The sequence below is a fragment of the Delphinapterus leucas genome, chromosome 19 (assembly GCF_059928025.1).
Source record: "Delphinapterus leucas isolate spDelLeu-1000000601 "Yukka" chromosome 19, BTC_Dleu_Yukka2, whole genome shotgun sequence".
Classification (NCBI taxonomy): domain Eukaryota; kingdom Metazoa; phylum Chordata; class Mammalia; order Artiodactyla; family Monodontidae; genus Delphinapterus; species Delphinapterus leucas.
Window position 1 is genome coordinate 68,374,188 of NC_143147.1, and position 22,458 is coordinate 68,396,645.

At 47.4% G+C, this 22,458-nt stretch overlaps 1 protein-coding gene across 6 annotated transcripts in view; it reads left to right on the forward strand.

Annotated features, from left to right (window-relative positions):
- The first annotated feature begins 13,555 nt into the window (after window positions 1–13,555).
- The window catches only part of FAM20A (FAM20A golgi associated secretory pathway pseudokinase), a 52,796-nt gene continuing 43,893 nt past the window's right edge, over window positions 13,556–22,458 (forward strand). For 2 of the 6 annotated variants that reach the window (XM_089901714.1, XM_022589793.3), the window contains exon 1: window positions 13,582–14,731. In XM_089901714.1, coding sequence (XP_089757840.1) covers window positions 14,376–14,731 — 356 coding nt within the window. In that variant the 5' untranslated portion in view covers window positions 13,582–14,375. Of the gene's footprint in view, window positions 14,732–22,458 lie in introns of all 6 variants that reach the window. The other 4 variants (XR_016389077.1, XM_089901712.1, XM_089901713.1 and 1 more) reach the window with 4 other exon arrangements.

Genomic DNA, 22,458 nt, shown 5'->3' on the forward strand with positions numbered 1-22,458 from the left:
TGTAGATTGTGTAAGATTTTAAGCCATGGAACAACATGACAGATTTACACTTTGCAGAAGGAGCTTCAGCAACAGCATGAAGAATGGATCAGAAGATGAAAGCCTGAGATACCAGAGCTTTTAAGGCAGTTAACTGAGCCAGGCACGGTTGCCAAGATCACTTCTTAGCTAAGGCAGCCCTGCCAATGACAGAGCAAAGCATGGTGCAAAATCCCCACCAACACAGGACTCCAGAGCTCTCCACTGGGCTGGTAGAGACTATCAGAGCTTCACCGCAGTCAGATGGCCCCTTCCGCCCAGTAAATCTTGTGTACGTAGCATCTGTATCCCAGAGAACCCAACGGACGCAAAGGACATGAGTTCATGCCTTTTATTCGATTTGCTTAAATAAGCATTTAATAGGTATTAAAGTAAAGGGGTAAGAGGTTAGTGATTTCCTCAACTAACCAAAACTACCAAATACAGATATTCTTATTCAAAGCAATTCACTTTCTAATTAATGTGCTCAGTCCTCCCTGGTTCCTTTTTTTATTTTTTATTTTTTTATTTTTATTTTTTTTATTTTTTATTTTTTTTCTGGTTCCTTTTTTGAAATTAATTTTTATTGGAGTATAGTTGCTTACAATGGCGTGTTAGTTTCCGCTGTACAGCAAAGTGAATCAGCCGTACGTATACATATATCCCCTTTCTTTTGGATTTCCTTCCCATTTAGGTCACCACAGTGCATTAAGGAGAGTTCCCTGGGCTATACAGTAGGTTCTCATCAGTTGTCTATTTTATATGCAGTATCAATAGTGTGTATGTGTCAATCCCAATCTCCCAATCCCTCCCACCCCTCCCCCCTTCTCCCTTGGTATCCATACATTTGTTATCTATGTCTACGTCTCTGTTCTCCCTGATTGTGTATCTCTGTTAACCCAGAATATAACCATATTCCATCAATACTCTCTCCAAAACATCATCAATTTCTATTGTTTTACTTTCCTCTTAAATTTTATCTTGCAACCAAATATTACGTAGGAAAAATAAACAAGGATGAATAAATAAATCACGTGTGAAAGAATTCATTCAAGCCCCTTTGTGTATGTCATCACTGGTTATTTTCCAGACTCAGCTATCTTATGACATAAACCACAGTCATTCAACACATAACTCCATATGGCAAAAGCTCTGTATAGTAAGGTGAACTTACAAGGCATGTATTAAATCTGTTCCCAGAACATCATGGGCAGAAGCACTGCCAAGAGAATTAATTGAAAAGATTCCTGTTTCTGAGAATCTAACAATTTATTTCACAAAGACAGAGGTTCATTTTCTCTTTCTTCCTTTTATACCAATCATCACTGATCCCAGATTAATCTTCCAAGAAAAGCACATATAGCTACAAATATGTTGGCATTTCCTTCTTACAAGAAAAGCAACAGGGACTTCCCTGGTGGCACAGTGGTTAAGAATCCGCCTGCCAATGCAGGGGACACGGGTTCGAGCCCTGGTCCAGGAAGATCCCACGTGCCGTGGAGCAACTAAGCCCGTGCACCACAACTACTGAGCCTGCGCTCTAGAGCCCATGAGCCACAACTACTGAGCCCGCGTGCTGCAACTACTGAAGCCCGCGCACCTAGAGCCGGTGTTCTGCAACAAGAGAAGCCACTGCAATGAGATGCCCGCGCACCGCAACGGAGAGTAGCTCCTGCTCACCACAACTAGAAAAAGCCAGCACACAGCAAGGAAGACTCAACGCAGCCAAAAATAAATGAAAAGAAAGAAAAGAAAAAGAAAAACAACAAAGCAGATAAAAATCTGCTTTCCCAGATTCTAGACAGCCAGTACTGTATTACTGGTATCCTATTGCAACTTTCTGATTTTTTCTTTCAGGGGTCAGCAAACTACCACCCATGGACGTAATCTGGCCCACCACTTGTTTTTGTAAATAAAGTTTTACTGGAACACAGAGATGCTGTCTGTTTACTATTGTCTCTGGCTGCTTTCCTACTACAATGACAGAGTTAAATCATAGCGACAAGGACCATCTAGCCTACAATGCCTGAAATATTTACTATCTGGCTCTTAACGACAACAACAAAAATTGTCCTAATTTAAAAAGCATGGCATTTTCTCACATTTCAGGTATTTATACGTTCATCATTAACCATTCACAACATTTTAACTGATACCTTAACATGTTAACATCATTGTTAATGTGTCAATCTGAAATCAGCAATGATTTTTTTTTTCTTTTTTTGCGGTACGCGGGCCTCTCACTGTTGTGGCCTCTCCAGTTGCGGAGCACAGGCTCGGGACGCGCAGGCTCAGCGGCCATGGCTCACGGGCCCAGCCGCTCCGCGGCATGTGGGATCTTCCCGGACCGGGGCACGAACCCATGTCCCCTGCATCGGCAGGCGGACTCTCAACCACTGCGCCACCAGGGAAGCCCCGGCAATGATTTTTGAAGATCATAATGAATTACTCTTCTTTTCTTTTGATTAATATGTGATTATTATTTTTTTAATGAACCTAATTTTTAAAAATCTATCACCAAGAAGACATTTAGAATCTTGAGTATAGCATATATTCATCCATGTTTTAGGCTAGCTTTAAACTTCAAGCTTTAAAACAAAATAAGATTAACCTCCACAAGAGACTGGAAATAAAACTACAGCTTTAAAAAAAATTAAAAGATAATTATACCCTAACTGCCGTGTTTTCCTTTCTTTCCTTTTGGAAAGATTGCCTCTCTAAATAAAAGAAGATGTCAGCCTTTTAAAATGCCTTTTATCCCCGGATCTTTTGACGTCACAGACCTTCCTATTTTAATGGTGCAACATCTTCCTAGGAATTAATCAATGAATCATAGCCTGAGAATGAGATGGAAAAGGAGGAGGAGGTCTACGCTGAAAGAAAGAGATGCAGGGAGATTCCAGACCTGATCTGCTGCTATAGGCGGTGAGGGCTGCCCAGACCACAAGTCTGCTCAACTCAGGTGCCCAGGAGGCTAAGCGTGGACGTCTGGTTACCGACTTCCGTGTCCAGCTTTGAGCTGGGAGCTCTTCAGGTTTGCCCTAGAGCATAACCGAACACAGGTCTCTGCGTGATGAACTTGCCCCTCCACCTGAGATGCCTTATTTCCTCCCCGTTTTCTTCTCTAAGTGGATACAGTTGTTTGGGGTTTTGTGAACTGTGGGTTCAACCATATCTTCAAGAGGATGAGATCGGCATTTCTCAACGTAGTCCCTCATTTGTCATATGCCAGCTATTTTTTTACTTTTTATTTCAAAAGTAATACAAAGATCTTTGCATAAAAATCATAATAATACTGGTAAGCAAAAAAAAGACAGAGGAAAATTCAGATTATCCCTAAATCCTACCACCCAAGAAGCCACTGTAACATGTTGCTATGTATTTGGTCATACGTGTCGTGGGTCAAATGTGCTCATCCACTTCCCCCAAAAGATATGTCAACTAGACCTGGAAATGTGACCTGATTGGGAAAAAGGTTCTTTGCAAATGTAATTACGTTAAGGATCTCAAAATGAGAGCACCCTGGATTATCCGATAGGTGCTGAATCCAATGGCTCGTATTCTCATAAGGAGAGGAGAAAGTACGTGAAGACAGAAGCAGAGACTCGAGTGGTGCTGCCACGGGCCAAGGAATGCCTGTGACCGGAGCGGGGCCCTGTGGTCCTTCCCGCCCATGTCCTCCACCTGCCTTTCGTCTGTAGAAAAACTTTAGCCAAAGAATAAGTTTAATTAGAGACGTGAGAAAATGCAGAAGCAAAGGAAAGCAAACAGGGCAAAATAATAACAGCTGAGTCATTAAACAGGGTCAAGGACCTTTGGCTCCTTCTCAAGGGCTAGAGATAATATTCTGAGCCATGTCCTGTGAGCTGCCTTAGAGATACTGAAACCCCACCAGGTGGAAGAAGTTAACTACATGATGACCAGACTGTAGCTGTGACATAAGCTACCATAATTCCAAGGCCTCAGGAAAATGGGAACAAACCTACCCTGGCACTGAAGATTTGCTGTACTTAAAACAATCAAGATGATGCTGGTCAGACACCGCAGGATCAATTTCAAGACGACTGTCAAGCTGACTGTGCTGTCTCTACATGTAGCCCCCTCCTTCTGCCTATATACCCCTGAAACTCCCCTTTAAAACCTCTCGCCCTGGTTGTCAGTCAGGGAGTTGGCCTTTGGACACGGGTCTGCCCTCCCCGCAGTTGCCAGCCTCGGGAATGAAGCAGACTTTCCACCAACCTAGCCTCTCGTGCAGGGAGGAGCCACGCCCCACTTTTGGTAACACCTGGAGCCTCCAGAAGTTGGAAGAGACAAGGGAGCATGGCCCTTGCTTTCAGACTTCTGGTGTCCAGAATTGCAAGAGAATAAATTTCTGTCGTTTAAAAGTGCCAGCTGTGTGGCCATTTGTTACAGCAGCCCTAGGAAGCTAACACAATACATCTGTTCAGTAAATAGTGAACAACGGCTGTGAACCAGATATTATACCCAGGAGTTGAAGAATAAGACACCAAACCTTTCAAAGTCTTTTTCTACCCATACACAGAAATATATGTATAAATATATTCTTAATGGGTTATAATGTAAAAGTTGCTATTAATACATCTTTTACCTAATAATACAGACACATGTTCATGATAATAATACATAGAGCTTCATCTTACAGATTTTTCCTAAGCAGTTCTCAACTTTGGAACATTGACCTTATTTCCTTTTTTTTTTTTCTATACTGCAGTAACCATTCTTTATCTAACTACTTAGGTACACGTTTGATGATTTCCTTAGATTTTTAAAAATGGAATTTAGAGGTCAAAGTCTGTGCCAGTTATCAATTTCTTGTCTCAGTTCCAAATCTACCTTTCTTGCCCCTGCTTTGTGAAACCAGAGCTGGACCCTGTAAACATTTCTCCTCTACCAGCTGGCACAATGTGGGGCTTTGTCGACAGAAGCTGCCGTAGAAAAACCGCAAGGCGACAGTGGCAGGAAGACACTTCCTTCTGGGTCCCAGCGCCTCTTTTTTTAGGCAGCAAAGAGGCCGCCCTCACAGACCAGCTCCAACCCCAGGCTCAGCCACGTGAACAGCTCCACACTGTAGCTGTTTCCGCTGCCACTCTGGCCATGGCCTCAGACATCTGCCTCACCTTCCATGGACACGTCTACAGATCCACACGGCGTGCTGTGTGCACAGTTTCTCCGCTACCCGTGGCTGGGTTTTCCAGCAGCGGACACATGACCTCCAAGGAGATCTAAGTCTCAGCCTTGCGTAGGGGGTGGGAGAATCTTCCTCAACCTTAATTCCTTCACTGTCCACTTCTCCTCAGCCTAGATGCAAGAGCTTCTTTTCTGCACGTGCTACTTCTGGATCCTTGAAAGGCGCCCTATCATTTTTACTAGCTAACAGTCCTTCTGATTAAATCTTTCTCATTCAAATAACCAATGTGCTTTCAGTCTCCTAACTGAGCCTGGCAGATAATCAAGTCTCAATGCACTGACGTGACCAAATTAAGCTCCAGAACGGTTGCTCCCATGTACAATGCCTTCCCCGGGCTCTAACCAATTCTGGATATTTTCATTCATTTTTAGCAATGACAGTAGGATAAGAAAGTATCCCTCGTCGATTGCTTTCATTTGCACTTCCTTGATTACTAGGAAGGTGGAGGAAAGACTATGTGATTATATGCTGTATTGGAAGGAGTTCTATCCAGCCAATAATATTGTCCCCTGGGAAGGGGCTGCGGTTAAAGAGAGGGAGGGGGAAGGGGGCCGTCCATTTATTACTCTAAAAGCTTATATATTGTCCAAATACTACCCACAGAGAAGATGGTCATGGATTACTTCTATAATTAAGCACATATCCATCATGACAACACCGTGCTGTCGCAACCTCTCTCTAGCTGGTACGAGTCAGAGTGGTTAAATTCATTAGCAGAGCTGTGCAACCGACTTTGGAAGTGCCTTATCTAGACCTGTAACCTCAGGCTCCAGCCCTCATCTCTCTAAGGCTGCATCTTGAACACCGAAAGGAAATGAGGGCCCAGCATGTGTGCTTGGTCACAGCAGCTCTACTTCCTGTATTTCGGGGGATGGGACGTTGTTAGAGCACATGTGAAACCATGGGCTGCACCCTAAGTTCAGATGTTTAGTTCATGAGTTACGGTCACCATACCTCTTGGGGAGAACAAAAGGAGAATATAGAGGCCAATATAGGGTCCAAGTGCCTTTTCCCAACTGTGAGGTGAACACAGTTGGAGATTTTGAATTGTGGGACTTAGCCTAACCCAGAGAGAAGAGGACATGATTAGTTCTGCACAGGGATGGGCTACAGTCATCTACCTCCTTCCAAAATGATTAGTCATCTGTCACACCTTTCATCCTTGCTTCCCAATTAAAACAAAAAACTGGGACTTCCCTGGTGGTCCAGTGGTTAAGATTCCACTCTTCCACTGCAGGGGGCATGGGTGGGATCCCTGGTCGGGGAACTAAGATCCCACATGCCACGGGGCGTGGCCAAAAAATTAATTAATTACTTTTTAAAAATGTTTAAAAACCGAAAACCATGAGGAGTTAAGATGATGGAATTGTACTTATCACAACTGAGAATTGTATAATTCTCTGTCTGATGGGGCTAAAATATGATAATATTGTGTTACAGATATCTGAAATCCTCCTTTCAGGGAGGAAAGATTCTTTAATTACCCAGATGTTTAGAAAGGTACACTAGTCATGAAAAACCGCAGCAAGGTAATTTTCACTTCTCCACCCCCCTCAAAAGACATTGACTGAAGGCAGGTTAATTTTCAAAGCTTTTTGGACTCATTTCTATTTATTTCAGCTGTGTTGATGTTCTGTGGCTGAACTTTGAGCCAGAACAAGATATTTGTTTGTGTTACATTTGTCTAATGTTTGTCTCACCCACTAGCTGTGAATTTGCATAATGGATTAGGAGCAGTGAAAAATGCTTAAAGACCTGGCTTTCTAAAGACCCCCAAAATCCCAACTTCCCACCTTCTGAAAATAGCTATGCTATCGAAGTAGCAAAAAGTGAACCAGAGAAAACGCATCTCTTGTTGTTCGGTGGGATTATAAAACTCACATAACATGCACAAGTGTGCTGCTTAGAGGAATTACATGATTTGGGAGCAGCTACACTTAAGTTTATGGGTTTCTTCCAATTCAAAATAGAATTTAATATTATACAGCTGATTTAAGTCAAGATGGTTCTCACACGTATTCTTTGCCCTCTATCATGTATCTCCTTTTTAAAGAAATGGTTCAAGTTTCTTGACTGTGGATTTTTATTAACCTGCTTAATCTGAATATCAAAGCCCAACTCTTTAGCTCAACTGCCTCTTTAAGAAGATTGAATACCCCAGGATATGAGCCACAAGGAAAATCAAGTTTTTAAGGAAATATTGTAAGTATACAAACAAGCACAGAGAATAATATGACTAACATCCGTATACTCACCACCCAACTTTGTCAAATTTAAACGTTTTGTGATATACACTTCAGATCTCTTTTTCTAAGAAATAAATCATAACCAACATTATTGAAGACCCATGTATAATCTTCCACAATCCCACTGCTCTCACTGCTGAATTTGGTAATCGTCCCTCTCATAAAGGTTTTCCTAATTTCACTAAATCTATATTTATCCATAAATAATATTGAGAATTGCTTTGCCAGTTTTGACGTTTATTAAATAGCATCCTGCTATACACACACACTCACACACACACCTATGTGTCATATATAAATATTCCCATCCTTTCTCCACTTGAAGATGTATCTATGTTCAGAAAATACAGTTCCTTCGTTTTAACTGCTGTTTCCCATTGTATAGCCATACCACAGTTTATTTACTTATTCTCCTGTGGATAGACATTTAGATTTTTTGCACTTCTTTGCTATTATAAGGCAGGCTGCAGGGAAAGTTCTTTTGGATAGAGGTATGCGTCTTTTGTTTTTTATTTTCTTTTGTTTTTAATGTATAGATAAGAGAATACTATGACCAATAAAATTCACCCTTTTAAAAAAGGTACAGCTCTGAGAGTTTTAAGGCATGTACACACTGGTGTGACCACCACCACGATGACGACTCAGAGCAGGTCCATCGCCCAAAACAACTCTAACAGGCTCCTCCTTTGTAATCACACCTTTGTCACTGCCCCGATGCCTGGTAACCACTGGTCCATTCTCTGTCACCACAGTTTTTCCAATTCTGGGATATCATACTAATGGCTGCTTCCTTTCAGCACCATGCCTTTGAGATGCAGCCATGCCGTAGCGCACATCAATACTTTGCTCCTTATTATTGCTAAGTAGTGTTCCATTGTATGAATGTACAACACTTTATCTATTTTGCCCATCGAAGGACATTTGCATTACTTCCGAACTTTGGCAATTATTAATAAAGCTGCTCTAAACCTTCACAGACAGGTCTTTGTGCACACAGAGGTCTTCGATTCATCTGGGTAAATACCTAGCTGTGGGATTACTGGGTCTAATGGTACGTTTGTGTTTATCTTTCCAAATTCTTGGAAATTTACAGGTATCCTTCTGTAATGGATTTCTAGTATAATTTTATTACGATCAGAGAACATAATTTGTATGATTTTGATGCTTTAAAATTTTTTAAGGTTTGTTTTATAACCCGGGGTATAGTCTATCTTGGCGTATGTCATGTACACTTAAAAATAATATGTATTATGTTGCTGTTGAGTGGCGGATACTGTAAATGTCAATTAGATCCAGCTGGCTGAAGCACTGCTCAGTTCTACTATATCCTTGTCTTGCAGAGAAGAAAAGAATTGGTTTCGAGCTGTAATTGTTGGATTTGTCCATTTCTTCCTTTGGCTTTATTAGTTTTGCTTCATGTTGTTAAAAACATACATGTTAATTAACATACATCTTGTTAAAATATGCACAGTAAGGATTATTATGCCTTCTTGAACTGAGGATTTGTAGGGATTACAATCTATGAATGTAACATTTCTCAGTCTCCTTAGCCTTAATATTACCACTTCAAGGGGAGTATAGAACCCTTACCGGCTTTATAGGTTGCTTTACCCTCCTCCTTTTATGTTTAGTGGCCATTAAGTCTGTAGATGTTGTAACTCCATCAGACATGCTTTCAACTATCATACATATTTTTTTTTTAATTTTTGAGGAGAAAAAGAATCTATTTCCCCAGATATTTAGCATTTCTGTTGCTCTTCCTTCACTCCTAACGTTCCAGGTTTCCCTTTGGTAGAATTTGTCTTCCATCTGAAAAACTGATTTAGCATTTCTATTAGAGCAAGCCTGCTGGCAATGAATTCTCTTAGTTTTTTTTTATTCGTATTTCATCATCATTCATGAAGGATAATAATTCTAAGAGGGGATTTTGAAATCGTCTAACTTAAAGTACTCATTTTACATATGAGGAAAATGAAGCCCAGAGGCATTAGATGATTTGCCCCCGTGTCACCGAGCTGCTTATCGTGCCTGAGCCAGGATCGAGGTTCCTGCTTCCTGACTCCCAGCTCAGTGCTCTTACGTTGCCTCAATTATTTACTTTACACTGGAAATAAAGTTGTGCAAAAAGAGCTGGATTATTGCATGCTAGTACAAGAAAAAACTGTACAATTATCATTTTTTAGAACTGAGAAGGACCTCAGAGACGACTCATATCTGTGCTTCGTGTTTCAGATGGGGAAACCGAGGCCCAGGGAAGGTAATGCAGCAAAGCTGTGACTTTTTAAGGCAAGATCACACTTGTAAAGAGCAGGCACTGGGGCTGCTTGTTTATTTGTTTTCCCTAGTAGTGGTGATGGATTGTGCTGGACCAAACTAACTTATACCCCTACTCTCTCTCTCTCTCAACTTTATGACACAAGTCAGAACGCCAGCCCTGGGCAATGCATCCCAGCTGGAGCGTTTGGAATCAAATCTATAACTCTGCTCTCATTAGCACTATCCTCTCAACCAATGATTCCCAAACGTCAGCGTGTATCAGAATTGGACCTCAGTGTGTGCAGAACCGTATGAGCTGGTAAGAATCAGCTTATTGAAACTGCACATTCCTGGTCCCACTTCCAAAGACCCCGATTCACTAGATCTAGGGGATGACCCTGGAATTTACCGTTTTACAAACACCCCAGGTGACTCAAATCCACAGGCTGCGCTGTGGAGGCATTGTGTGGGGGCATTGTGTTTTGGTCGTGAACAGAAAACTCTGGACTTTCTAGCTCAGAATAAGAAGAATGAGTCCAACGCCAAATCAGTATCAGTTTTCTGAATCCCGCTCCATTCTGGACCTGCCATTGACCGTAGTCTGATTGCTTCTCTCCTCTCTCACTGGTTGCTGAGACAGCAGGTAAAGGTAACGTTGTCCTCATACACATCTATACAGTGGACAAAATCTCTTAGGGACACAGATGTCTGCAGTTAGCATAGTTATTTCATTCTACGTCTCTTACCTATTGCTCTTTCAATAGGTCCATCAGGATTCCTAAGGTTTAGATATTCTAACTAAATATAATATTTAACATATTCTGAGGTCAGATCTTAAAAGTCCCAATTTTTTTAAATTTTATTTTTATTTTGGACGCGCTGCATGGCATACGGGATCTTAGTTCCCAGACCAGGGATCCAACCCATGCCCCCTGCAGTGGAAGCGTGGAGTCTTACCCACTGGACCGCCAGGGAAGTCCCAAAAGTTCAGATTTTTTTAATACTCTTTTTCAAACCGCGTCCCGGATACCTGAGCACACACGGACCCACATATACAGGTATCATTTATTCCACAGGTGTTTGCTAATTTCAGCTCGATGCCTTCGATGTAAGAGTTCCTATGAAAGCAGGAAAAGGAGGGGGAACATGTCGGCCTCATGCTCGTGGAGTTAGCGCCTAGTGTAGAAAACCAACCACACAAACAAGAAACAAGTAGTCGTGTTTTAAGTAACATATGAACATGTGTACAACAGAAATGAGTGCAACCTTCACAGATTGAAGAGCTCTTGTGTTTAAATGTTGACTGTTGTTTTCATGATTTAATTCCTGGAAATAGAGGGCTTGATATTTAGCTAGACTGAAAGGAAACACAAGTGCCCTTTGCGTTTCCTCCTCCTAATTTCTGCCGTGGCTCAGATTCCCTAGCCTGCTCAGGGACCTCTGTCTTAATTGTCTCCTGGATACAGACAGATCTGGTTTCCCTAATAACCATAAGAGATGCTTCAAGGGAGGAACCATGTCTTGTATTTCTTCTTCATCTCCTACAGGGTCCCAAGTTGTTATTTTATTGTAACCAATAGTTCAGCCCCTCCGGGATACCAGGCTCTGTGTGAGAGGCTACAGCTGCAGAGGTATAGCCTGAGATCCCTGCCTCCAATGATTTCCCTTCATTCCTTCTGCAAAAACTTCTCAAGCATTTCCCAAGTGATAAACCCTGTCCTCAGAGCCCCCAGTCCTTAGGTAACAGCCTCCTTCTACACTTTAGGAGGTCATGCTCCAGCGAGGAATGCAGATGTGTACTGGATTCGATTGCAAGGGCTGCTGTAACTAAGGGCCACAAGCTGGGTGGCTGAGACAACAGAAGTATACTGTCTCACAGTTCTGGAGGCCAGAGTCTCAGATCAAGGAACTGGCAGGGTTGGTCTCCCCTGAGGGCTAGGAAGGCAGATCTGCTCCATGCCCCTTCCCTAACTGCTGGTGGTTTGCTAGCCATCCTTGGCCTTCCCTGGCTTGTGGAAGCAACACCCTGATCTCTTAACTTCATCCTCACGTAGAATTCTCCTTATGTGCATACGCCTCTGTGTCCAAAGTCCCCCTCTTTATAAGGACACCAGTCATACACTCTACTCCAGTATGACCTCATCTTAACTGATAGCATGTGCATTGGCCCTACTTCCAAATAAGGTCACCTTCTGAGGTATTAAGAGTTAGGATTTAAACATATAAATTTGGGGGGGTACAAAATTCAAACCATAAAGCAAACAACCCACTAAACTCAACAAGAGGGACACAGATGAGGCTGGGGAGGAAGCCAGGGCCCAAAACGTGGAGAGTCAGTGCAGGAACCCAAGGGAAAGGCTCATTTCTGGGAGAGAGAAGGAGAGATTTAGACAAACCCTGAGGACAGTGACCTCTGCCTGGTCAACTCTGCCTGTAGGGTTTCCACTCTCCCACCCCAACCTTATTCACACTTCATATCTGACTTCCACACGCCCTTTTGCCCTTGACCTTTGTAGGGCAGGGAAAACACGCTGCGATAGTCCCTACTTGAGTCAGGAATACTGTTTCCTGAATTGAGCTCATACAAAAGACTCTACTGAGCGAGCAGGACCCCATGGGTGCGCAAGAGGTGAAGTCATAAGACGTGTGATGGCTTCATGGCCACGTCCTCTGCCAGCCCAGAAACGCAGCCTCGTTATTACGGATACAACACCGACCCACGGCCGACTTCTTCACCCTCTGACATGGATGCCTGATTAGACACATCCGAAGCTGCAAAGTTTCTTAGAAACTGGAAACCAGTTCGAAATTAACTGCAGAGAAGAAGAAGAAGGTGGTTCAAAAAAAACCCCTAAAAATCCTGCCAGTACCCAGCTGAGAGGAGCAGCTGGCAATAGTATCACCTCGGGACTGCTCACTTGGACTAGGCATTTTAGGCCACTACGTTGTGTTTACTGACAATCGTCCCTCTTTGGCATCTTCCTTTTCAGTACTTTTCTATTTTTGTCCCACTCACCATCTCGAACCTGTCCCAGTGTACGACAGGAACCAAGAAGTAATCATATTTCTGGCAAACACATCTTTCACACGTACCACGTGCTGTTCAAAGCAAGTTACAGGCTTTAAGTGGCTCACGCCACACAATAACCCTGTGGGGTAGGATCTATTACCATGTTCCCTTACAAATGATGGGGATGGCAAAGGCCACAAGGATCTCCCGCCGAACCACAGGAGCAAGAACTCTGGTCTGAACCCACAAGTCCAAGTGTGTCTGAGGGTTCTTGACTCCAGCAGGGAAGGACGGGGTTAAAGACCGGGGTCCCCAGACGCGGGAGGGAACCGCTGCTGCCTGGGCGGGCAGCTCGCTCAGGCGAAGATGCCTTTCGCTCCACATCCAGCAGGCGGGGGGGTTTCGGTGAGCACTTCGCCATCCCACCAGGTCATTAAACAGAGCAGCCCGGAGTTCAGGGCCAGGCAACTGCCTCTCCCTCTTCCTCAACGGGAAAATGGAGTGGGAAAGTAGAAGTGACCTCACAGGATATCGGGAGAAAGCCTGAATCATGTGGGCGGACCCGCCTTCACACCCAGCTCACCGCAAAAGTTCGGAGTGGGGTCATGCGGGCGGGGGTGGACACCCCCCTCCTTCGCTGCAAGACAGATTTCCTCTCGGTACAGTGCAGGCGCAGTTGGCACCAAACTCCCTCCAAACAGGAAGTCGCCAACATGCTAGGTGGAACCGGTGCCTTTTTTTTAAAGGTCAAACTTTTTCCTTGGCTAAGCGGCTGTTTCCCGAGCGCCTAGTACGTGCCAAGCACATGCACACGACACGCAGTCCTTATGGATCAAGTGGGTGCTCTGAGGGAAGATGCAAAGAGAGAAAAGACCACACACGCGCGCGCACACACACACACACACCTGGCAAATCTTACAGGAGAAAGGCTTTCCGGGAGCTGTCTTGTTTTCTAGGAAATCAACATGAAAATCGAAGGTCTCGCGCGCACACCGCGGGAGCCCCACCTTCCCCGCACCAAGCGCCCGGCCTGAGCCCCGGGCAGGGCAAGCGGGGGTCCCGGGCGAGGACGGAAGACGCGCGCGCGGCGGGGCGGGTGACCAGGTGGACCGGCAGGGCCGGAAGAGGGCTCGGAGTTGGCTGGCGGGCGGCGCCGGAGGCAGGTGCCAGCGGGAGTGGGCGGGGGCGACCCGGCGTCACCCTCCTCCGGGGGCCGGGCGCGCACACCAGCTCGGCCCGCGGAGCCGGGGGCACGGGCGTCCCCGCCGCCCGCAGGAGGAGCCCGAGCGGCCGCATCCTCCGGAGAGACGCCGTGGGCTCCGCAGCCGCCCTCCCCCTCCTCCGAGAGGCGAGCGCCGCCCGTCCCCGCGCCCCGAGCCTCCACCTGCCGCGGACTCTCGGGCTGCCGGGCGCGGGGCTGAGAAGGTGCGAGAAACAGGGCCCCGGGAGACAGCGGCTCTCGGGGACCGCTCCGCGCAGAGAGGGGACGCCCTTCCACGCCGCCAGCCCCCGCGCGTTCGGCGCCCCGGCCCCGAGTTCAAGGGCCACCGCCCTCGGAGGGGGCTCTCCGCGCGGGCAGCGCCCCGTCCCGGGGCTCCGGCGCCTCGCCCCACCACCACCACCCCGCGGCGGGGCCATGCCGGGGCTGCGCCGGGACCGCCTGCGGACCCTGCTGCTGCTGGGCGTGCTGCTGGCCGCCGACCTCTACTTCCACCTCGGGCCCCGGGTACGGCGCCGGCTGCGGCCCCGGGAGCGCCCGCCCGGCTGCCCGTGCGCCCACCGCGCCGCCACCTCGGGCCCTCGGCCGGCCGCGCGCCACGTTCCCCCGGCCGAGCCGGACGGCGGCGGCCCCGGCTCCAAGCTGCGGGCCCTCTTCGCGCACCCGCTGTACAACGAGCCGGAGAAGCCGCCGCTGCTGGGGCCCGAGGACTCGCTCCTGGCCGGCCCCGAGGCGCTGCGCTATTACCGGAGGAAGGTGGCCCGCTGGAACAGGTGAGACCCCGCGCCCCGGCGCCCGGCCCCCGAGCCGATCTCCGCGCGAGGAAGAGCTTCTGGGCAGCAGCGCCAGCAGGAGGTGCTCCCAGCTCCTCTCCCCGCGAGCCCCTGGGGGTCCATCCTGAGCCCTTTCTGTTCCCGGGGCCATCTCCCCCCTCTTTCTCCTGGCCCTGATGTGGAAAGCCGCTGCCGGACTTCGGTTTTCCAGAATGAGGTTCCCCAGCAGAGCAAGTCGGGAGAGAGCTGCTTCGAACCCGGCACCTACCTCTAGACCTGGGCGCCTTCCACGAACCGAGGCTACACCCGCCACCTGCCTCTTCCCCTTTGCTTATTCCTCTGCCCGGGGTCAGAGATCACGAGAGTCACCCGGGCAGAAAGTCAGTGGTCAGTTTCCTGAAATGGTCGCCACGCTGTGCAATTTACAAAGTGGCTTGTCCCGTGAGTGTTACGACCTGCAGGCGGTTTTATTATCGTGGGGATTTGAGCACTGGGGAGATAAAAATCTACCTGGGAATTTTGTTTAAATCCAAGGCAAAATATAGAGGGAAAAAAAGCCAAACATATGTAGGCTAATATTAAGAAGGATTTTGTGTGTGTGTGAAAGGACAGGGTGGGAGGGTCCTTTGGAGAAGCTGGAATGGTCAGTTCTGAGGTCCCCAGCTGATGACAGAAGGCCTTCATAGGAGTTAGGACTCTGTTTTGAAGTACACACTGGTCTACAGGTCACTCAGTCCACTTTCGGACCGCACCCATCACTTTTCTTAATACAAGAGATTTCCAGATGAGATGTCTTTGCTGGCTTTATAGTCCCTCTGGAGGATGGGTAGACATTAAACGTCTATGGAAGGTCAGCGCTAGCCCAGTTTTACTGCTCGTTACTCTGTAGTGCTGAGACTGACCAGGGGTGGAGGGGGCCTTCAGAAAGAAAAAAGAAAAAAAATTGAGAGTTACTGGCTGAAGTCACTGTGGTGCGTTTCAGTTGCAACTGGCTGATGATTTTGTATTAAAAAGAAAGTGGTTCTCGATTCTCTTGCTGATTGGACGCAATAAAAAGGCAGTTTGAGATTGCTTCTCAGGCACTGTCATTTTCGATATTACCTTTATTTCATCAATAACGTGCAGATCAGTGAGCTAGGAAGTTTTGCCCTTGGAAAATTATCTCCACGTCCATTGAGGATTTGAGAAGGGACTGTGGGAGAAGTTGCTTGCTTTTGTCAATGTCGATCAATATTCACTTAACTCACATTTCTGTGGCCTTAAACTTCCCTACGTTACTTTTGTCCTTACGGAGAGTCGAAGGGAATCTTTTGGAAGAAAAGCGAAAGTCTTTCTCACCAATCTGTCCTACAGACAATTTTGAGCTTGATTTCTGTGCCATTATATGTCAGAAAAACACATTTACTGACCAGGAATGATCTTGGGCATTTAACGGAGGTTTGATGGGGACTGGTGACCTTGCTGTATTCGGCGCTAACAGAGTAGTTTCGTGTGGTTGGTTGAACATGACAGTTGTGATACCTACTCATCACTACCTTTTAATACTTGAGATCTCAGGTGAGGTTTGTGGGCTATAACAGGAGGGGAGCTACACTTACAAGTGTTGAAACCGGACCCCGGAGGCAGAGAACCTTCACCCAAACTGCATTGTAAATGTCAAGGCAAGGATTTTAATACGCGTATATACCAGGGCTAAAAATGGAATGTGGAAGACTCATTAGCCAGGGTGCATTGGAATTGCACTCAAAGTTCTCTTGTGAGAGATAGTCACTCATTACCTTAAGTGAGACAGGGCCCTGACGATGTGAGGACACATAAAAAGTACCTGCTGCGATGTGCAGGGCCAACCAACGCTCCAGATTTCAGTGCAGACAATTAGAAGGAACAGCAAAGGAAAAAAACAACAACAGGGAGTGACCTTGCCAATTGTTTCCCTCTTGCACAGACAAGCCCCCCTTGTTTGTAGCCACAGCCCAGCCAGTATTGAAAAGCCGGGCCTTTCTAGACATAGGTGGCTGCCACCCTACCAGTAATTACTTAGCACCATGAACTGCTATCCAGAATAATTGTAGCATTAAACCAATCTGCCTCACTGGGAGCGGCGCAGGTAATAAGCTAGCCAATCAGCATTTCCTCCCCAGTGGCCCAGAGGAGCCCATTAGTCTGAGTGAATGATTTTTTTAATTTTAACCCACCACACTAATAAGTACTGGTATGAAGTCAGAACGTATCTTTCTATAACTTGAGCTCGTCACCGATAGGAGTTAGGACACGGCCCGCCTTTTCCTCCGCAGCACGTCTCTTTTTGATTTCAGTGGCAGATGGAGCTTATTATACACTGTTTTGAACGTTTCAGGTTCTCGGTCGGTATTTGTCCACGGGGTGTCAACATGTAGTTGACACGCTGGGTAGGGTGTGCTATCCTCGTGCTGTCACGAAGCTTTCTGCAGACCTCCTCAACGAGCTGCTCTTCCTTCCCTTCCTCTCTTTTCCCCCTCGCGGTGTAACTGAGTGCGGCAGCAATCCGAGTTAAAAATGCAGGCGGGGAAAATGTCTCTGGCGCGCCACTGGCCGCTGATCACAGCGAAAGGGCCAACACGTTTGGCACCTCTCTTGACTGGAGAAGAGAGCACACATGGAGCCCGGGAAGTGGGGTCGTCACTATTTCAGACCTTAAACCAACAAGCCAGATGAAGCCTTTTCCTTTCAAAGCAGTGGTGGAGGGCAGCGCTTACCTGCAGCCCAGGTTCAGGCTGTCGCTGCCCTTACATCTTAGAGGCTGAGCTCTGGGTTCCTTCCCCGCCCAGCAGCTGCCCGAGCCAGACAGCATCTGTCCTTTGACATGTCAGAGCCGGTCAGCTTGGCTTGGCCGTTTGCCCTCATATCTTTGGTCGGTTCCTCTGTAACCCTCCGGTCTGACAGTCAAGGTCAGACAGGGTCATGCCTGTCTGGTGTAAGAACTCCGGCAGCTACAGCACAGATGCAAGTTTTCCACTCTCTGCTTTTCTTTCTTGACCTCATCCTCAGGTATCAAGAAGGTTATATTTTCCTGCACTTACCGAGTCAGCATTTCTCAAACACGTGTGTGTACCTGTGTCTTTCCCTCCATCGGACGCCCCTGTCTTCCGCCTTCACACCTCCACCGCTTGCCTTCACTGAAGAAAGCCTGGCCCTGAGTCTCCCTTTGAAAATCACAGCAAAGAGACAGCTTTGCAAGAATGACAGCTGTTTGAGGGAAGTAAATTGGCTCCGGTTTTTCCCGGAGAAGCTATGAGAAGATCCAGAAGCCGAAGCAGTTGTAGGAGAGCGGCAGCAGGTGGCGGGGCCGGCAGGGGGGGTGATGCCAGAAGAGATGGGCAAGAATTCAGCTGGGCATGAGAGTGGTCTGGCCTAGGAATTGCTGGAGAAAAAGCTTCTTCCCACCGTGGCATCCGGGGAATAGAAAATAAAATCTCTTTATTCTCATCCCCTCCTTTTTATCTCTTTCCACCTTATCTCATGCTGGCCCGAGATCGTTTGGAGCACAGAGTTATTGAGAACAGGCAGTTCAGCTCACAGAGCAGATAAAAGCCCGGGGTCTTACTCAGGCCATTTGTCATTCACCCAGAGTCAGCAGGACCTGGGCCCCTTGTTCGATTCTTCCGCCAGTGATGCCAGGCTGAGAAAGGAAATGAGCCTCCTGGGATTTGAAGAGGGGCCTCAGCCACCACCTGTATGTGGCTAGCAGAAGGAGTGGGGATCTGGACTTGCATTTCTCTTTTCTCCCAATTAGAGCCTTGCTTGGCCGGTTGGGAAAAGCTGTGATTTTAGTGGTTTCTGAATCCCTGGATTTGTAGCTGGAGGAAACCTCTCCACTCTTCTCGGAGCCAAAAGCTCCAAGCAGATGGTTTCAGAGAGAGCTCATCCAGAGGCCGTTTCCCGGTTCCTGCCCCCTCATTTCAAAGCTCAGTTCTCATTGCAGTCAGCTCGGCAAAGACCTAAACCAGGGAGGGTACCAGTGTTCATCCAAGGAGGACGGCACTTCCCGTCTCCAGCTGCATCAGAATGAAGCCCGTCGGCCAAGAACTGGAAGACGCTCACCAGCTGTTCCATTGGTCCCAACCGCTGACAGCCCCCTTTTACCCCAACCAAATTCTCATCCCTCTGGGAACTCCACTTGGTAGTTCTTTGCATGCAAATCCTCCTACCTGAGACATGCTTGGTAGGTGCCAGGTACTTGACATACACTTGCTAACTCAGGCCTCACAATTTCCTGAGAAGTAGGTGCAGGATTCCAAGATGCGCTCCCTAGAGGCCAGGCCCTGGGTGTACACACACCTCATTATCCAATCCAGTGCTCATCTAGGTACTGCAGTAAAGGGAATTTACAGATGTAACTGAAGTCCCAGACCGGTTGACCTTGGGATAGGGAGATTACCCAGGTATGCCGGACCTAATCACATGAGCCCTTTAAAAGCAGAGTTTTCTCTGGCTGGTCAAAGAAGAGGAGGTCAGAGACTCTGCATATGACAAGGGTTGGATGTCCCATTGCTGACTCGGAGATGGAGGGGCCATGTGGCAGGAGAGATGAGTGACCCTCAGGGTCTAAGATGGGCCCCAGTCGACAGCCAGCCAGGAAACAGGGACCTCAGTCCTACAGCCACAAGAAATGAATGCTGCCAACAGCAAGAGTGAGCACGGAAGCAGATCCTTCCCCAGAATCTCCAGGCAAGAACTCTACCTAGCTGATGACTTAACTTCACCCTTGTACAGCCTGTGCAGGGAACTCTGTCACGCTGAGCTCGATATCTGACCTATAGCTCGGGGTATAATCAGTGGGTATTGTTTAAGCCACAAGGTTGGAAAACTAGTTCAGCACTGTGTTTACTTCATCTTATGGAGGAAACTGGGGATGGGAAGGTGGTCATAACTTGTCTGCGTGAGTCAGGCAGCCTTTGCACCCAGAGGGTCTGGCTCTAGAATCCATGCTCTCTGACCAGCAGCTCTCGCCCTCTGCATCCTTGGACGTCCACGGGTGCTCGCTTTTCCGCTCCTGGAAAGGCTTTTCCGACGACTTCCACCCACTCTGGTCCCTCCCTGACTAGACTCATCCTTTCCCTATACCATCACGTTAATTGTTATGACCGTGCAGCTTCATGGCAGCTGTCATGTGAGCATGAATGACCACTTGCTCCAGGCATGAAAAGCCCCCAGCTTGCACATGGTTGCACGAATACATCTGTTTCATGGTTCCCCGTAGGGGAGAGCCAGAGTAAATATCTGTGGGACAGATAATGGGGGACAGACGACCTCAGGATTTGGGGGCCGTTAGTCAATGGCTTGCACCCCTATGGGAGAGAAGAAGCCTTGAACAAAAACAATCTTAACCGTAAAATTATCCCACCCATAACCTGGCTCTTTCTCCCTATAAAAGGCAAAGGCAAAGCCAGCCTGCTGAGACATCCTGGAATTTGGATCTGGGGTGCTCTCCCTACTGCAGTAGCGTAAATAAAATCAATCTCCAAAAAAAAAAAAGCCCTGAAGGAAAGTTGAAAAGGTGCCGTTTGCCAAGAAGAGAGAATTTCCTCAGCTCCCTGAACTTTCTGAGGAAGAGCCGCCAAAAAGTCACTCATTCAAGAAAAGTGGGAACCACAGAGAGACCCTGACTTAGCCGGAGCAATCCCCACTCACCCCTTGGTAGGTGCTGACCTGTGTTTTCCTTGTGATTATTCATTAAACTGGAGGGCGATGAGAACCTGTGGATTCTGCTGAAGTCGGCTTTCGTGTGGCTAAAAGCCGACTGAGGATTCTACACAGCTGCAGCTCTAGTGGAGCAGAAGTCCCTAGGAGTAAGGACGTCTGCGTACCTGTCGTTATAGGCAGGCACACACATATATGCCTAAGGAAAACCATAGTATGGAAAAAGAAAAGGCCTAGTTCTTTTTATGGCCTGCCACTTGGCTGGATGTCCTGTGGTTGAAACGTGAAATCAAGACAGAACTGAGCTTGAGTGCCTTGGAGATGCCAACATCCAGTACTGTCGATCCCTGGAGGCTGACCTTGGAAACCAAGAACTGGAGACCGCCAGCATCATCGGGCTTGAGCAAGAGGCACAGTTAAGAACCAGAAAAGGGCCTATTTTATCAGATTCTCTAGTAACCAACCAGGTAAATTTGGGAAGTCACGGGATAGAAAATAGCACAGGACTATGGTTCCCAAGAAGCCAGGAACCTGTACTAAAATTCAGCAAAATGTGGAGAGTAGAGAGAAACTTGAGGAGTCGTTGGCACAGGGGCAGATGAATTGAGGCGCTGGACCATAAAAGACAAGATGGCCTGGGGAGAGATGGGAATTTAGACAGCGTGGGAGAGGTGGATGGGTTAGAAAAGAGCTCTGCTGGCAGAAGAAGACCAGAGCTGTTCAGCCCTGGGAAGTCAAGTTCAGCTCTCAGAGAACAAACTTGCCTTCAGCTGTCTGTACCTGGGTCAAGCTCTGTAGTTCGTGGGTAAGTACTTTTCGTGATGCTCACCAAAACGGAGCCTGGGACTTCCCTGGTGGCGCAGTGGTTGAGAGTCCGCCTGCCGATGCAGGGGACGCGGGTTCGTGCCCCGGTCCGGGAAGATCCCACATGCCGCAGAGCGGCTGGGCCCGTGAGCCATGGCCGCTGAGCCTGCGCGTCCGGAGCCTGTGCTCCGCAACGGGAGAGGCCACAGCAGTGAGAGGCCCGCGTACCGCAAAAAAAAAACCAAACAAACATCTGTATGGAGGGACAGACTGTCTCTTCTGGCCAATGCAGTCATCCCGGTTTCGTCAGTTTCAGTGGGCTTTTCTATTTCTCTGGTTCATTTTCTTCAGTGGCTGAAGAGTGACAAATCCTGTAGGGAAAGTGTGTTTACCTGCACTCACAGCCCAGCTCATGATTTTTCACTCGGAGTTAAAGAATTCTGCACAACCAACGGCTGCTTATTTATGCCTCTTCTGTGCTCCTCTTGGGCGCTCAGAGATGCTGGGGGAAGTCAGACTGACCAGCCACAACTCCATCGTCAAGTCAAGCCCTGATTAACCACCCTTTCGTTGCAGGGGTATTTTTTTGTGTGTGTGTGTTTTTTTTTTTAACTGGGGTCATTGGATCCTACTGAGTTCAAGTGATGAGGTCTCTATTTCCCTTAAGTTTTATGCGTACTTTGCATTCTGTGCATATGTTTATTTTCTCAGGAAACAATACATTGTATTTGCAAAGTGTTGCCTACAGTCATCAGAGTACTTTGATGTCAAATGACGGAAACCCAACTCCCACCGACGCAAGCACTTAAAGGAAATGTAGAGAATCGTACCCAAAATTCCGTGACGTCAGCTGTCTCTACTCTCCCTACGCTTAGTTCTTCCTCTTGTTGTAATCCCCTCTTGCGGTTTCAAGCCCCCAAAACCCTGGGACCAGAGAGAGAAAAGGGCTTCTAAAATTTCCGAAAAGAAAGACCCTGGGCAAAGCCACTGACTGGCCAGGCCTGGGGATACGACTAGGCTCTAGAGGGTTATGATTGATCCAGTTCTGAGGAGGATGCCCAGGCTTCAACCAATCACTGACGCCGGGGAGGTGGAGTCACTGGAAAGTCTCCACTGAGCTCTCCATTCAAGCCACGTGGCTCAGTGTGGGAAGAGCAGTTCCCGCAAACCTGGCTGGGTGCCCAGACCTCAAGTGACCCAGAAGAACTTATGTGACCAGAGTGATGCTAGAAAGTTTCTCAACT